Source organism: Streptopelia decaocto (assembly GCF_964273445.1).
Source record: "Streptopelia decaocto genome assembly, chromosome: 3".
Lineage (NCBI taxonomy): Eukaryota > Metazoa > Chordata > Aves > Columbiformes > Columbidae > Streptopelia > Streptopelia decaocto.
The window spans coordinates 49,753,939-49,771,855 of record NC_138656.1 but is presented as its reverse complement, the minus strand read 5'-3'; the positions used below and the strand labels follow the sequence as shown (position 1 = coordinate 49,771,855).

The 17,917-nt window shown below is 38.1% G+C and overlaps 1 protein-coding gene across 3 annotated transcripts in view; it reads right to left on the bottom strand.

Annotated features, from left to right (window-relative positions):
* PRKN (parkin RBR E3 ubiquitin protein ligase) overlaps positions 1–17,917 on the bottom strand; it is a 725,918-nt gene that overhangs the window by 442,512 nt on the left and 265,489 nt on the right. For all 3 annotated transcript variants that reach the window (XM_082048436.1, XM_082048435.1, XM_082048437.1), the window contains one exon: positions 13,324–13,442. In XM_082048436.1, coding sequence (XP_081904562.1) covers positions 13,324–13,442 — 119 coding nt within the window. The remainder of the gene's footprint in view (positions 1–13,323; positions 13,443–17,917) is intronic.

The window sequence follows — 17,917 nt, the reverse complement described above, 5'->3', positions numbered from 1 at the left end:
CTCTACTAAAACTAGACTGTAACTGTAAAAGAACATATTTGAAGTCAAGTAAATTGCTCTTTTAAATTTGATTTGCTTATCTGTTGATATTGCCCCAAAAGATAACATCCTGACATGATTCTCTACAAATACTCCCAAGCTGAAATTGTATTCACAGTATCACAGTATGTTTGGGATTGGAAGGGACCTCAAAAGATCATCTAGTCCAATCCACCTGCTGGAGCAGGAACGCCTAGGTGAGGTCGCACAGGAACACGTCCAGGCGGGTTTTGAATGTCTCCAGAGAAGGAGACTCCACAACCTCCCTGGGCAGCCTGTTCCAGTGCTCTGGCACCCTCACTGAGAAGAAGTTTTTTCTCAAATTTAAGTGGAACCTCTTGTGTTCCAGCTTCATCCCATTACCCCTTGTCCTATCATTGTTTGCCACTGAGAAGAGCCTGGCTCCATCCTCATGGCACTCACCCTTTATATATTTATAAACATTAATAAGGTCACCCCTCAGTCTCCTCTTCTCCAAGCTAAAGAGACCCAGCTCCCTCAGCCTTTCTTCATAGGGGAGATGCTCCACTCCCTTAATCATCTTCGTTGCCCTACGCTGGACCCTCTCCAGCAGTTCCCTGTCTTTCTTGAACTGAGGGGCCCAGAACTGGACACAATATTCCAGATGTGGTCTCACCAGGGCGGAGTAGTGGGGAAGGAGGACCTCTCTCGATCTACTAACCACCCCCCTTGTAATACACCCCAGGACACCATTGGCCTTCCTGGCCACAAGGGCACAGTGCTGGCTCATGGTCATCCTGCTGTCCACCAGGACCCCCAGGCCCCTTTCCCCTACACTGCTCTCTAATATGTAATTTCCCAACCTATACTGGAACCTGGGGTTGTTTCTGCCCAGATGCAGGACTCTACACTTTCCCTTGTTAAATTTCATTAGGTTATTCCCTGCCCAACTCTCCAGCCTGTCCACGTCCCGCTGGATGGCAGCACAGCCTTCTGGCGTGTCAGCCACTCCTCCCAGCTTAGTGTCATCAGCAAACTTGCTGATAGTGCACTCTATTCCCTCGTCCAAATCGTTAATGAATATATTGAATAATATTGGCCCCAGTACTGACCCCTGAGGCACTCCACTAGATACTGGCCTCCAACTAGACTCCGCACCATTGACTACCACTCTCTGGTTTCTCTCCTTAAGCCTGTTTGCAACCCACCTCACTACTCTATTGTCTAGACCACACCTCGTCAACTTAGCGGTGAGGATGCTGTGGGAGACTGTGTCAAAGGCTTTACTGAAGTCAAGGTAGACCACATCCACCGCTCGGCCATCATCCATCCACCTTGTTACATTCTCATAAAAGGCTATGAGGTTGGTCAAGCACGACTTACCCTTGGTAAAGCCATGCTGACTGCCCCTAATAACCCTCTTATCCTTGATATGCCTTGAGATGGCACCAAGGATAAGCTGTTCCATTACTTTCCCAGGGACAGAGGTGAGGCGATGTATTCTGATGTAGACATGGTGCTGGTGGTGACAGACCGAGAGACTTCTTCCCTTATGTTCCCTTTTTGAAAGGGATTTTACATGTGCACTAAACTTCCCCATGACAAAAAAAATAAAATAAAAAAAGGCCTCCTCTGTGTCTGCATTATCCCTCCTCTCTTGAGTTTTCTTTGCATAGAGCAAGGGGATAGACAAGGAGTTGCTAGATGGCCATGTGCTTTCTTGTTTCATGTGGAGACTGATTACCAGTAAATTCATCAAAAGTTTAGCAGGATAGCTGCGGTTTACATGAGGTTGTAACAGACCATAACCTTTTTGTTTCCACCTGTGTGCTTCCAATTTCTTCAGAAATATGAGATACCCTGTTAATAGGTGTGTTGCATTCTGCTGAGTTTTAGCTGTGTATAGAGTATACCTATAAGAGTGCTGGAACTAGCTAAAAAAATCCTTTTGGGGGCATACTTAGAGATTTCATCCCTCATATTTCACGGACAAAGAGAGTAACTGAGTCAAATACAGAGAGATAGATATAGATTCCATAAAATATCAAAACCACTGAAAATAAAACATATTAAAGTGCATAACAAGAATGAATAAAATAAAACTTCTCTTTTTTCCACTTTATTCTGCTACATTTTGTTTTCAGGAGGAGAACTAGGGCTTTTATATCATTTCACTAGATTTTGCAGCCATATGGTCAAACAGAGAACACAGTGACTAAGTGATAGACTTCTAGCCTCAACAATCTGCATTTGAAAATGAGTGAATCTATATGTTTTTCTCCTTCACTTTCTCCTTTTTTCTTTTTTTTTTTTTGGTGGTGGTGGGGTCCTATACCACTTGCTACAATACTTGTCTTTTTTGCATAGGACCTCGCATTTAGGGAAACACTCTGTACACAGAAACCGTCTGCCTTTTTGACAGTACAGGAAGCTTAGAGTCTACTTATTAAAAAGAGCCTGTCCCAGAAGTTAATCTACTGTCTTAGCTTTCACCGGTAGGTTTTGGATCTATGCACACTACAAAATTGGAGAACATCTATGTTTAATTAAAGTATATACAGACAGGTAAATCTAATACAAACTGTTTTTCTAAGTCAGATGCATCTATTTACAGTAAGGTAGTGCCAAGATTGCTGCAGTCTAATTCTTTAGAGGTCTCGTTTCTGAAATTGCTCGCTACACATTGCTGAGGCCCATTAAAATTCAGCATCAGTGGCACAGAGGTTTGTGATCTTTTCTTTATCTTTAACCTCTACGTCACTTAAGATACTGACATAGACAAGGTTCTGGATCAGCTGTTTTCACCGATCAGGTAAAATCTTCTTTCTTCAGTTGAAAGAGTAAGAAATACAGGATCTACTGTTTTACAGGTGCTAGTCATTTTATGCATATATGATTCTTATGCACTTCGTACAGAAAATCCTTCTGCAAAGTAAAAATACCAGACAAGAGGTGAGGCTGTTCATGCAATATGCTCTTACAAATGAACTGCATCAGTCTTAATGTGCTTGATCACATCCAGCTTTAAAAGTTTGGCATAATCAGTATTTTACTCTTTGGAGGAAAATGTATAAAGAGGAGGGAACAGAGAGTACTCAGTTACATTCATACTCATTTGTATATTGTTTATGAGTCTCACATAAGCTTATTACTGTAAAGGGAATAAAATCAGGTGCTGATTTGGCTCACTTGCTACAGTAGACCTTCTTTTTTTGAGAGAAGCCTTCAATTCAATTTCTCGCTGGAATGGATTTCTCGCAAATAAGGATAATCCTTCATTTAGTGTTTACACACTTGGTTACCTCTTAGCATTCTTCCCTGTCATATCAGGTTTTAAAATTTTATTTAAAATTGCCAGAATTCATTTATGCATTAGCTAGTTTTATTATAGTTATGGACGAGCTGGCATTCAACAAATTTAGCATTAGGAAAGAATAGTCATGATTTTATCAGAATATAACAGGATCCATACCCAATTTTACCTCCATTTTCCTGTGACGTGTTACTGTTGATGCAGAAACATAGCCAGCCAGCACAAAATGAGTATCTGTACTAGCAAAAAATAAACTATTTCTTTTTTACTCTTCCACCTCATCTTCCCCCTTCTCACCTCAGCTAGACACAAATATTCAGGCCCCTTAACTCAGTTTATCAGAGAACAAAGGAAAAAATAGATTATAGATAACTATGCAGCCTTCCTGAAGTATACAGGAAGATTCTGCTCACTGCACAAACTTAAGATTCAAATTTATCAGTTATATTTTAAATAAGAAAGCTAAAAAATGTCAATTCTCTTTAATGGAATTTACAAATTGAGATACGCTAGAAAGAGGTAAAAGCAGAAGAGAAACTGAAGAGTCAAACTAAAGGAAAAAAATTCTAGCATAGTATAAATATATTAAACAAAACTACACAATTTGTAGAGACAAAAGAAATTCAGAGGTTAAAAGAACCTTAATCTAGCTATTTAATTCTAGTTGAAGTAAATAAAGCCTATAGATTCTGATTTCCTCTTTAAATTACTGTTTTGCCAAAAATGCCAAAGTCAGCCATCTTAGCCCTCATCACTGGCTCTGAATTTCAGGAAACCTTTTTCCATTAGCAAAAACGCAGCACTGAGGTAGAAGGTGACAGCAAAATCAAAGAGGTGACCTGCTGGCTCCTCTTTCTGATCACAGTTTAGAACCTGAACAGCCTCGTCCTGCGTTCTTCTTAATTGGGTTAGCAACAGGGAGAAGGTGAAACCAGGTGTAACGTACTAGAACATCAACACAATAACTATGAATGCACGTTAAAGAATTGTTATCGTGGGGTCAAGACCTGCAGACAAATTAAGAGAAAAATGAAAAAAAAAAGGAAAAAGAAGGTCTCTTCACACTATTCCAAAAGCCTGAGAGTGAGGAACATCAGTTTATTTTTAAAATCCACCTGCAATAAATGATCTTGTACATCACCATCAAGAATTGATGGGATTTTCTGACATTTTTTTCTGAAAAAACAACAACAACACAAAACAAAAACAAATAAACCAAAACAAAAACAAATAAACAAAAACAAAAACAAAAAACAGCAAGGAACACCAGGCATGAGGGAAAAATGCACAGATTTGGAGGGATTTCTTCTACAATGAGGTAGAATAGAGACCTGTTTAGAGACCCTTTTAGAGGTAAACAGTTACTTTAATATGTTTTTAATTAATCACCTTAAATAGCAATAATTAATATCAAAATATAATAATAATAATAATACTATAGAAATTACATCAGCTTCTTAACTGAGATAAGGTACATTTTTAAGAAAATAGTTTGGCATTTGCTACTTCTGCTACTACAATACACTGAGTAAATATAGGGTTTTTTTCCTCCTTAGCCAGCTGGTGCATCGGTTATTCCAGCACCTTAAAAATTAGGAAAAAATTACTGACTCTTTAGAATTGTTTAATATTCATCATTATGAAAAATGTTGAAATAATGTAGTGCAAGCATGGTCTCTCTGTACCCACAGCTATCTAAGGAATATTACTGGGAAGACAGAAGTTTGGCTGTACTTTAATAAAGAAAGCAAATTAGAAGAGTTCTGCACTGGGACATCTGAATCTCAGTGGCAGCTGCCATATTAAAATAAAAAAACCCAGTGTCACAGTCCAAGATTTGTTTGTACTGTAATACATTTCAGCATCCATCCACAGCACATTATGGTCTTACTGAGTAGAAAAAGGGATCCAAAAGGTAAATATATGGGGAGGGGTCACCAAAAAGGGTTTACCTACGCATCCAGCTTAAGATGTCAACCGAGTAGATATGGCTCTAACATTTAAAATGCTGACAAACACTCATTGTCTCTCCTTTCACCATAAAAGGTGAAGAAACTTTAGAGAGGGCCTTTCTGAGGGGAGGAATACTGCATGGAGACAGACCGAGCTGCCAACAATCAATGTGCCAAAAGATGTAACCCAAAGATATGCTTCCTTTTCATGTCTCTGGCCAGCATAGCACCCTTTTGTGGTCCTATGGTCTGCACGTATACCAGCAGAGAGAAAGAGTGATCCCTCTCCAGTTACAGCCCAAACTAAAGCTGAATAAAGCTGTTTACCTATCACATCACCCCAGAAAGGTTCATGCATCTAAACAAAAACCTATAAAAAACATGAATAGAAATAGCCCAAGACCTATAAAAGCATGAAACGGATAAAGTCCATGATCTGGTCTACATGTATATGTGATCCCATGCCACCCAATGGTAAGTGGTCCAAATTTCTAAGGATTTCAGGAGAAGGAGGTGTTATGAAATACAGGATCTATTTATCAAAGGATCCTTGATTATGTTTCAGAGAATGTGCAATGTTACACAAAAGCAATTCAAATGCATCTCATATTTTGGACAAAACAAGTGTTACTCTGAGCACAGTAGCCAGTCCCAGGCTCTCAGTGATTTACTGAAATATACATTAGGGGTGATTTCATGACTGCATATAAATATCTGAAGGGAGGATGTACTAGAGACAGAGCCAGGCTCTTTTCAGAGGTGCCTTGTGACAGGACCAGAGGCAATGGGCACAAACTGAAACACGGGAGGTGCTGTCTGAACATCAGGAGAAACCTTTTTGCTGCGAGGGTGACTGAGTGCTGGCACAGGTTGTGCAGAGAGGCTGTGGAGGCTCCATCCCCAGAGATATTCAGAAGGACACGGTCCTGGGCAACTGGCTCCAAGTGGCCCTGCTTGAGCAGGAAGGCTGAACCAGATGGCTTCCAGAGGTCGCTTCCAACCTCAACCAGTTTGTGAGTCTGTCCTTCTGTGACACCACAGCAACCACCAGAACAGGATACACTGAGCACCACCTGTATTCCTAGGGACACATCTATCTTCTCTAGCAAAAAGGGTTCATGAGACATTTGATTCAGGTAAAAGTCTAACCTGAAAGTAAAATTGGTAATTGTTTGCCTTTTCATCTATGACTGTTGTCATCCAGGCGGGAGAAACCTACTTTAGGCTTCACATTAATGGGCAGTTTTATTTCACAGCTTGACTTGAAGTGGTACATAACAATGAAGTAATTTTCCCTCTTTCCAGTAATTGGTGTTTTTTTTCTAGCTTTTAAGACATTTTATAACGTGCCATCTCACTGAAAACACATACTGAAATAAATATTATAAATCATGCATAGAAATCTCAGAGCTTCTAATAAAATTAGGAGTTAAAATATACTTTCTTCTCCTATTAAAATGAAAGAAAAACCTATATGTTATTTTTTTCAACACAGAGGCAAAACTGTTTTCTTTGCATAGTTTATTTTGCATGAAAGAATTGCTGTTCCTGTCTTCTGGAATGGATAGAATAATTTTCTTCATAAATCAAGTATGTATTGTTTTCATTTAGAGTATATAGATAAATTAAACAATTTATGTCCAATGTACTGAAATTTGTCTTAAGGGATATTGGAAAAAGAAATAAAAGAGGTAGCCGTAAGCCTGTATAAAACTATATCAAGTCTTCTGGTTTCTCCCAGCTGTTCTCTTCAGGTGGAGCTTGGCACTTTGGAGGCCAGCCGCAATGGCAGTGTCATGGTGTAACGCAGGCGAAAGAGTGAGGTTGTCCTTTACGAGGTCCAGTGGGAAGTGAGACTCAGAGCCAAAGGAAGAAGTGGAGAATACAGAATAAAATAGTTATAAAATAATTTTGAGGTCACCCAGTGTTGAGCTTTCTTACTCCTATAAGAACCATAGTATCTTAAACAGGTATTGGAGCAGCCTCCCCACGGTGTGGCTGGATTGGGCACAATCTAGCATATCATCAAAGAAAACAGACCTTTTAAGATAGAAATGTGGGCATTGTGTTTTGTTTGGTTGGTTGTTTTTTCTTCTGATATTCATATTACTAAAAGCAATGAAGACACTGGCTGAGTGATGGCAGAATCAGACCTGCAGACTCCATGTGATCCTTCTTATGAAAGTTCCACCAGTAATTCTGGGTCAGCTCAGCACTAAATTTATGTAATGCTCATGCCCTGCTCCAAGTCACTGCAAACAATAGGAGAGCAATACGGAAGCCTAGATGACAGAAATTCCTTACATGCATGACATCTATGGAACTACAGTAAAAGTACTAAAAATAGCAGCTTCCTTGGTCAGGCCAATTAGTGATAGTTTCTCCTTTGCTATGATGGCAAAAGATCGTCTTCTGCAATTCTGTGAGACAGATTTTGTTATTGGAAACTGTTCAAACTATTTAACATGTATGACCGGTAAAGGTTTTGTATCTACTTTAGCATGGAATTGTGCAGGAACTACAAATGCCACTAGGAGACAGGACTTACTATCACAATATGGTCCCGCACGAGGCGTCTCAGCAGTTCATATTTAGCAGGCCTGTCACTGTCAGATCAGATCAGGAGAGAAGTAATTGCACAAAATAGTACATTTGCCTGTGGAGCAGGTAGGGAAAAGATCAGAATACGCCTGATTTCTCACTGGGATCTGGGCACATCTGGGCTTGTGCTATACAACAGAATAATATACTTGTACCTTGAGATGTTCCCTCACTCTCAAAAAGTACTGGTTCACTACAAAAAAAATAAGCTTATGATTAAGTGTGATGACTTTATATTACTAATGCAGAAGGATTTCCTGACTCTGTGGAAACCATGAGAAAAAAGAGTTCTGAGACCTCTTTTTCTCTGCACTGGTCTTCTCAAAACAGCATTAACATCGGTGACCAGTGGTGGTAATTTAGATGTCAGAATTGAGACATTTTTCATTATTTATGTGGAAAGAAGCACATATATTGAATACCTGTAATTTCCTGTAAGTACTACTTTTATCAGCCAAATGCAGGGAAATCAAGCTATCTTTGTACTAACAAATTCATTAGCAGGAACCCAACAATGAAAGGTTGCTTTGCCTTCGTTAGTTCTACCAAGGAGCACACATTACAATGGTAACTTTCCTGTGTATAGTATTCAATATAAGTATTTTAACACATAGCGTTTGTCGTGTGTTAGCTAAAAGGTATCAAAAACATTTTTATTCTCACAGCAAACACGTCATCTAGGAGGGACAAATACCTACATCATCCAGTCTCAATAATTCAATCACATTTTTAATATCTCCCTGGCCTGTGAATGAGATCACTCTGTATCACGTTGCAGTCCACTGGGTGAAGTTTGTTTTGCAGTTTAGCTTCAAAGGACAAATTGATTTTCTGTAACCTGTTTGCAATATCACCCCAGCAGTGGTAACCAGCAGAGGGGAGAAGCTGACTCAGCAGTGGTAAGGGCTCGACAGCTGTGGAGGTGCCACTTGTCCCTTTCTCTTTCAGTGAGCCTTGCTCCCATGCAGTGAGCGGTGCTCTTTTCTTTCTCTGTCACCAAGCCAGGATGTAAGTAATGAATTCCAGGAATAATGTGTAATCTGAAATGAGCAGTGGTGTGAGGTGGTGCGCTGTGGAATGGAGCTTCACAATGACATATTAAAAAAAGGGAGATCAAAAGTAAGGTGCTTTTTTTACTTGATATTACTGAAAATCTCTGCTAAGTTTGTATTCATTAAAAAGAAAGCACTTTATTTGAATAATTCTATTAAAATTCAGTTAGGACATAAGAACTCTAAGAACACGACTATTAAAGATCTTTCTTCCTACGAAATATGAAAGTATCAATTCAACATACTACAGTGTCATCTATTAGGAAGACCACTTAAACGATCTATGACCTGTTATTTGTCAGTCACTGGGAAGCACTCGGAGGACACCAGCACTTTTCCCTTGCAGAACTGTGATGTACCACACAGCCTGCGCTAACTGACAAGCTACCTAAGTGACAAGCTTTTCATGCTGCCAGAGAAACAAAATTCATCAGATGCCCATGTCTTTGCTAGTTTTAAGATGAAAGGCAATAGATGAAAGCAATATCCCTAATATGACAAATGATGAAAGAGCAATTCTGCGGCAGAGACAGTCTAACAAAACACATGAATTCCTCCGGAATGCGCAGGGCAGGGACAGCAACAGGACTGTGTGCACCAGCTGCTGGATGAAATCCAGGTGTGCTGTCAGTGACAGAAACTAAGTTTCATCTCAGCTGCAGGGAGGTAAATCGGATCCATATATAACTCCCCACATCTGAAAAGATCTGAAATAATAACGCGAGCCATAAGGAACACTTGAAAACTATAGAAGCAGTTGTGCAAAACACCTTTGGTGCTTGTAATAGGGACATACTGAAAGCTCAGCCAGTACTACCAACGACAGAATGTGAAGAATTACCAAACAGTAATGAATCATGAGTGCCTGCCACAGAAATGTCCTCACCACAGCAACTGGGGCCGAGTAGGGAGACCTAAAGTCAATTTACCATGCTTCAACCCAGATTCTTACTCCGGTTGAATTTTGTGTTATGACAAACAGATATCAAGTCAAATGTTACTGACCTGTATATCAGGACTATGTGACAGAGTCAGTTATGTTGAAAAGGTGTGGTTTGTGTGTAGAGCTTGGTGCATGCCAGTTGGCAGAATCAGGCCTTCCATTCGCAGATATGCATTTTCCTTTCCACTATGGAGTTAATGTGAATGTTACCACTGCTACAGCTTCAAAAAAAGAACTGCAAGGGTGGGGGCGGTTGGTTTGTTTGTTTTCTGGAAAGAGGAATACTCTAATTAGCTGAATCATGGCCATTGAAACAAATTCCAGCATTGTCTGTATATGAAATAAATATTTTTAAAAGCTTAAAAGCAACAGAATATGTAAACCAGGGTGAAAGTAATGGGTAAAATCTTCAAGCTATTTCAAGAAAGTTGCTGGCAGGCTTGTAGGTGGTCTACATAAGACTCCCACACTCCCGTCTTTCCAGACATGGATTTGTGCTTGATTAATTAGATAAACTAGGGAGAGGTGATACTTTTGCAGTGACTGGTGTTTTCTGGTAATTAAATCAATCTAGTAAATATCTTTTAAAAAGCATTAGGTCATGAAATGTTCATAAAACACCGACTTAAGTGTCAACTGGAAAATTACAGATTTAATACTTAGATGGATGTCTTTGATAAAAATCAAAACAGTGCGCTCTATAATTTCATAGACATAGTATCATCAATTTAGTCTGAGCATCGTATAAGAAAATATGCTATGCAAATAGGCATGGCAGTTAAATAAGATTTTAGAATAAGACTGTTTAAATGAATAAGTAATATTTTAAAATGTCAGTCAACACACCATGAAAAAATAAAGCTCAATTTAATTAGGTTGGTCATTTGTGGCTTAGGTAGGAAAAGGATTAGCATGTAGAGTAAGTTAAGGCTGTCCAAAGCTTTGTGTGGGTTTTACACAGGTATTCACTTTCATCTCAGTAAAAGAATTAGTGTAACAAATGCTGGCTTACATGGTGCTTTGCTGCTTATGGCACAAGAGAGCTTCTCAAGAAACTTGCCATGTAAAGGTCAGGCACAGTTTACAGAGAATAAGAAAAAATAATCAAGGTATTTTTAAAAATGGCTTTGCTGAAAAATCCATAGTATGGTGGCTTTTTTAGAGTTTGCTTATGTCAACTGTATTTTGACTCATTTCTCTATAAGAGAAAAATAATTGTAGTACCAGTAGAGAAGATGTCTACCAGCAATCGCTGGCATAGTCCAGTGGGATTGGAGGGACGAGATAGAGGGTTTGGGGTAATGTATTAACTTACATGATTTTTTTTTTAATGTGCACAGAAGTCAAGTGATTGATAGCAACATTTTCAGTCTGACATAACTTCCGTACTGTAGATGGCAATGTATTGAAGAAAGCAGAGTAGATACAATCCACTCGCTCGGAGGACCACACTTTTGCCTGGCATTAATGCAGGGACGCTTCTGCAGAGTACTGAAAAATAAATGGGGTGTAGTACATACTTCAGCCTTCCCCAGGTGAAATTATTTTCTGTCTCCTTGGAAGATGGACCAGAAAATGAGAAGAAGAGAGGTCACAAGGGCCAGGCACATGTCAAATCTGCACCTAATCTTCATAACCTCAGGACTGAGGTGATAGTACTTATTTATAAAACAAAATGACTGTTGTACAGCACATTCATGGTGATAAGTGTGGCCATATTGCACTTTGGAAGTCCTCAGGACTGCTAGTCCAAACTGCTGGAAAAGCACACTCACGGTTCTCAATTACTGTGCAATGGTCAAACAAGAGATGAAAAACAAAATAAAATATTTTCTTTGTTTTGGGGAAAAAGTAACAAAAACCGTAAGTGCAAATTATTTTCATAGTCAAGTATTACTTAAAAACAAAACAGATAAAAATTATTATTTTATCATGGAGTTATGGAGTATTCTTGGAACACGATAAGACTTATTTTATTTTTTAAGTCTCCAAAATGAAGAACACTATTTAGCAGAATCTGTAAAAACTGAAAAGTTATTAAATTTAAGTCTACTTAATACAAGGTACATAATGATTCCAAACAAAACAGCACAGGTATGAAAGGCACCATTTCCAAAACTGGGCATACTGAAGGAAGCCACTGGGTCTAGCAGAGGACACATGTTCTGAGCTGTCATTGCAATGTACAAGGTTCAAACTCATGTAGTGACAACAGAAATGTCTTTCAGCAGCACTGACTGCTTGTATTCAACCTGAATACAATATTGTCTGTGTTTTTATCCATCCTGAATATTATGCCATTGGAAAGGTACATTAATGGCAAGTTCTCCTGTATCTTGATTTTATGTGATTTAAGCCTATATTAATCACCAATATTTAAATGTAGCTTTTGAGGAAAAACAAATCCCCTTAGATGTGTTCACTCACAACATCACAAAACCCAGCACTGCTAAGTCTCTGAAGTAAATCAGAGATAGTCCAGTAATTCAGGAATTGCAGACAGAGCTTGAGGGGGTTTGCTGTTGTAGCTTTTTGAATTAGATGTGTATAAGCCTTGCTACAGTTTATTTTTTTCAATAAGAATATAGGAGCTGAGCTTTAAAGGGTCTCACTATGCTATTACATGCAAAGACATGGAAGCATTGGGCTAAATCAAGAACATGAAAGGGGAAATAACCACTTTAAACCACAGCAAAAGAAAAGCTTAACCATTTAAATATGTGTCAAATACCACAGAAAGCCCCCCCAAAATCTGCAGCATGGTAAGGCTCAATCTTCTGCAAAACACAGGCCTCTCACATAAAAAGCCTGGTGACAAACACTGTGATTTATGAGAGAAGGACTCTGAGTGCCCAGTAGCACAACCACTGAAATACCTGCCAAAGCTTCATACTACTGCACATTCAAGTCAAACAAAACTCTCTTGTTTTAGGATGCAAACCAAGCCTGACAGATTTCCTCTAACTTTTTGTCCTGGCACAATAATTTTCCCTTGACTTCATGTGGCGTCTAGGCTAGAGAGATTAATATTCTCAACCACACAGACATTCAATCCCTCCTTGTCTCATTCCTTAATCAAGGACATTAAGTCTCTCTGTGGCCTCAAAACTGCTCCAGGCTTTGTTTAAGCTTCTGTAATTTCAACCCTTTAGCACACATGAAGTTCTATAGATTGTGTCTACTACCAGGTTAATCATTAATCCTTAAAATATAAAGTTAAGAACATCATTACAAGATTTGAGCTCTAGTCTGCTATGTTTTCCTCGTGTTCTGCAAATAATGGAGATAAGTCAATGAAGGTTTCACAAACCTTTGAGTTACTCTTCTCATTTATAAACAGCAAGAAAATATTTAAGTAGAAATACATATATACATAGCCACATGTATGTAAACATAGATAAAATTAGATTTATCATTTCCATATACTTCAAAACCTTGAAACAAGCAAGCAGAAAAGCTTACCCTTGTCAACGTCAGTGTTCCTTGTTTACACACATTGCAGCGGACCCTCAGTTTCCCAGGTTTCACAGCTTGGCAGAAATATTTGCAAAAAACATAAAAACTGTTGTAACTAGCTGCACCTGTCAGGAAGAAAAAAAAATGCTATATACTGGAAGTCAGTAACAAACTGTAATGAAATGTTTCTATTTGGCTTTATAAGTAATAAGTAAAAAAAAAAAAAATAGGTTGATTAATTTTAAAGCCTGAAGAGAGCATTGTGATCATATTACTTTGCCTGGTCTAGTTCTTAACACCTTTCAGTAACTTCTGCTTCTTGATCAATAGTTATTAGGTGAACTACACTGTAACCCCCAGAAAATGCATCCTGTCTTGAGTTTGAGCTTATCACTGATGAGCACCAAATGTAATCTTTGGCAAGTGATGTATGAGATTAATTACCACAGCTCTCCATAATTTGCATTTTACTTCCTGTCTATATTTGTCTAGCTGCAAGTTTTAGTGAGTTCAAATTGCATGAAAATTTCCTTGGATGAAGTCTGAAAGATTAGTGAGACTGATTTCACAGCAAGAAAACAAATATTTAATTTAGCAAATTTAGTTTCATTCATGGAAGACTGGGAACAGTTCCTTTATTCTTGCTGGCAGCAGTATAAGATAGCAAAGTTTGTAAACTGCTGCCAAGATATTAGGCCAAGTAAATTTTTCAAGGAAAATGAAATGAAACACATTCTGTTCTGTGCAACTATGGAAAAGAAGATGATATGCAGAGAATTGTGTAACCCTGGGGCAATGCTAATGAATTTGATTTCATATGCAATCCTGATCCCTGTTTTGATTAAACGACTTTTTAGGAAGGCTATTGCTATTCCTCAGAAAATGATGGAATATTCATATCATGGGTTTAATCTAGACTAGCCATCTCCAAGTTCAGAGACTCAAGCTTATTATCAGAAGTTGAACTGTGACCAGAATATTGTTTTTACCAGATTTTGTCCCAATATCAAGAGGAATGGTTGTGGAGGTGTGACTCACTAGCAGTGGTGAACTTTAGAATCAACAGCAGTCCTTTAGAGATCAGAAATTTTTTACTGTCTTCTTCCCCATTCTTCTATTTTGCCTGCATTTATCAACAATACACTTTCTAAATATATTTGATTCCTAACATGCTACCACAGTAAATATGAACTGGAATAAAATTTTTAAATGTGACTGACTTGCTTTATTTTTACATGTTCTTCACATGATAAGGGTAAGACCTTGTGTTCTAACAATGAAAATGTTAACCAATTTCATGGTGCACCTATTCATACGTGTCCTAACACACATGTGCAATTAGTTTCCAAAACTCAACTTCAGAGAACTATGCTGTCCAAAAAGCTTTTTTTCTAAGAAAAAAAGATGTAGATGTCTTCAAAGATGTATAAAGAAAGAAAAAAAAGAAAGAAAAAAAACCTGTAACACATGGAAAGGATAAGCATATCAAACTTTTTCAAGTTTTCATAAACATAAGCTACATAAGAGTACATCAGTGATGTCTCTAATATCAGTTTTAGTCAACCAATCGATCACCTATTTTCATTGTGCTTCCCTGGGGAACAGTAAACACCATAGAACATAAATCATAACAGAACATAACAGATTGGTTTTTTAAATTAACACACATTCATACATTCGCACACATACAGACTCTTTATAAAAGTGAAACTCAGAAGGTTGAGAGCACACTTCTCAAACCAGTCTCTAACAGCTGTGAGATGAAAACAGTTCCACTAAAGAAAAAAAGGCATGCACTGAATTATTTAATATATGGTGCAATGTTGAGAGGTGATTCCCAATTTTGCTTGAGCTTCCTAACACTAGAACAGAGAACACATCTGGATTTTACTCCATTTGAGCTAGAATCCACAACAAAAATATAAACTACGGTATAGCAGCTGAGGAGGAGTACACTTGTAAATTACTGAATTTTACTTTTGGCAGTTCCTCTATGCAGGATCAGCAGGTCAATCAATAAAACAAAAAGATAACACCTTTGGCACAACTGAAAGGAAATACTACACAATGTAAGTAAGCAAGAATGCTATTACTAATAGAAGTCCACAATAAACGAGATTATTTCAGCCCCTTATTCCTGACTCAATCTCAAGTGCAGGAAGTGAGACCAGAGCCCTTCACCTGTTTTGGTATCACTCGTCCTCTCCCATTGCTCTGATTTCTTATATGGGTGGTCTAATGAGACTAGGAGACTGCTGCTTCTGTTCCTAGTACTTACTGTCCTAATTTGGTCCTACTCTCCAGGATTCCTGCCATCACACTAATGAAACCCTTCCAGTCAAACAGAACCATCTTAATGAGTACGTAAGCCCTTAGAGAATACAATATTTTGTTAATTGGGCTGATGCCTTTCCTGATCCAGTCTTCCACCCCCTAATGTCTTTGTGTCCTTGTCTCACATTTTATACCAAGTTTATTTCAAAAAGTAAACTGCTTGTGTCAGGAATCATGCTTTCTGCCTGCTTTGTGTTCTTAGCTCATTCCATCTGGACCAAAGATAAAATTACATTATTGGATAATACTCTGCAAAAGATTCACAGGATAGCATGGCATAAATCAGCATGACTGAATACTGCAGTAAAAAACAGAAGTCACAGGAGAGGCCTAAAATGAAACATATTGTTGATTTACTACAGAGGATAAATCTTATGCATTAGCTTGATATTTACTCCATGCAAAAATAGACTACGTTAACTCAATATTCATTTTTCTTAGCACTTTCCATTTTTTTCCTTTTTCATGAATATAAAAAGTACCCCTAAACACATCCCCTATGTACAAATTTGAAATATAAGAAACAAATGTATAATATAATGTGTCTGCAGCAGTTAAGCAGCACAGATCTATTCAGAGACCCAGAATAACTTTGGAAATGTCTGCTATGGCAATGCTGCTGGAGAGACACAACGTAACAAGAGGAATGTTCTGATTTTAGGAGGAAAGTGTAAATGGAGATTTTCAGCAATCCATTCACCATTTTATGCAGATGTGCTCATCTCATTCTCACAAAGTGCAGTTACTTCCTTAGGTGTATGGCCTGAGCAGCATCACCAGGAGCAAAGAATGAATTAAAAATGCAGATACTAAAAGTCGGCATACAGTACAATACTGATGGCCAGCATCTTTTCTGACTTGTTAATGTCATTGTGTATTTTAGCATGGCCCTTGGCTGAGACTTGATCCCATTGAATCTATTTTCAGAGGGGAACTGAAAGCAACAGGAAAAAAGAAATCTGCTTTTTACACCAGCTTTGACATAGCAATATTAACAAGAAATGTAATTATGGAACCCTGCCAGTAATCACTAAAATACCTGCAGCACCAACCTTAGAACCTCAACTTTTCTCGCTCAGTCATGGTCTATAAGCTTTCATAAAGCTTCACATTAATATTTTATAGTACTGGCAAGTACTGGCATTCAGGAAGAATGTGCAGATGCAGCAAATTACAAGTTAAAAAAAAAAGGAAGTCCCTTTGCATATGCTGATTCTGATACTGAACATGAGTGTTAACACCATAAATAAATAAATAAAATAATAACTACCAGTCCTCCTTGCAGTTACATACATTGGTGGGTGAAGGAAAACTGAGGGAAAACCAAAGGTGTTGTATCTGAAATCTCACTTTTGAGGTCCATATGCTAAATATCTATTTGTGGGGCAAGGGTCCCATAATAGTCACTTTTGACCATCAATGATTCATCCGGTGGTCTGAACACTCTCTTCTAGCTTTCCCACACCAGCTGGTACATCAGCATGTCTTTTGAGAAGCCATTTACTTTGCGTCTCTTATCCTTAAAGATAATGCAATAAGGATCTGTCATTATGTTTACAAATATTTAACTTTCATTTACTGTAAGTTTACTTCTGCAGTCATAAAGAATCCATAAGCTCCTTCCCCTGGTCTTCTGTTCTAGTAATTCAATATCTTTATCTTTAAAAATACATACCTTATTTTTACATTTAATTTTCTGTGCTGAAATTTAACAATTATATCCTCTTCTTTCCACCAAAGATATGGAAACCAATTTATTTTCTTTTTATTTGCAGAAGGTTTTTGTATTGGTTTTCTATTTCATGGGCTAGTCAAACCCAAGATGGTCATTCCTTTCTTATATGTTATACTCTCTAGAGCTCAAAACATTTCTCCTGGATTTTTCTTTACATAGTGTGAGGTGCAGCTTCCTAACCTTGTCATAACTTTCCAGCTGAAGTCTTTCTAATTCTGAGCACAATAGGGTTCTTTCTTTTTCTTTAAGACATCTTGAAGGTTATACTTCTGCTTATCTGTTCCTATATAATAGCTTGCTTAACATTATGGGCATAACTGAATTGGTTCCTTTGGTTTCTGTTCAGTCTATGATCTAAAATGAACCTCCAAACCCTTGTCTACTTTATCTGTTGTAACCCATTCTGTATTTGTGCTGCTGAACACTGTCAGCCAAGTGCAATACCCTGTGCTGGCCCCTACTGAGCAGCATGGTGGTTTTCTCCAGACAGTATTTCCAATTTGTCATGATAATCTTATATTCTCAGGCTGT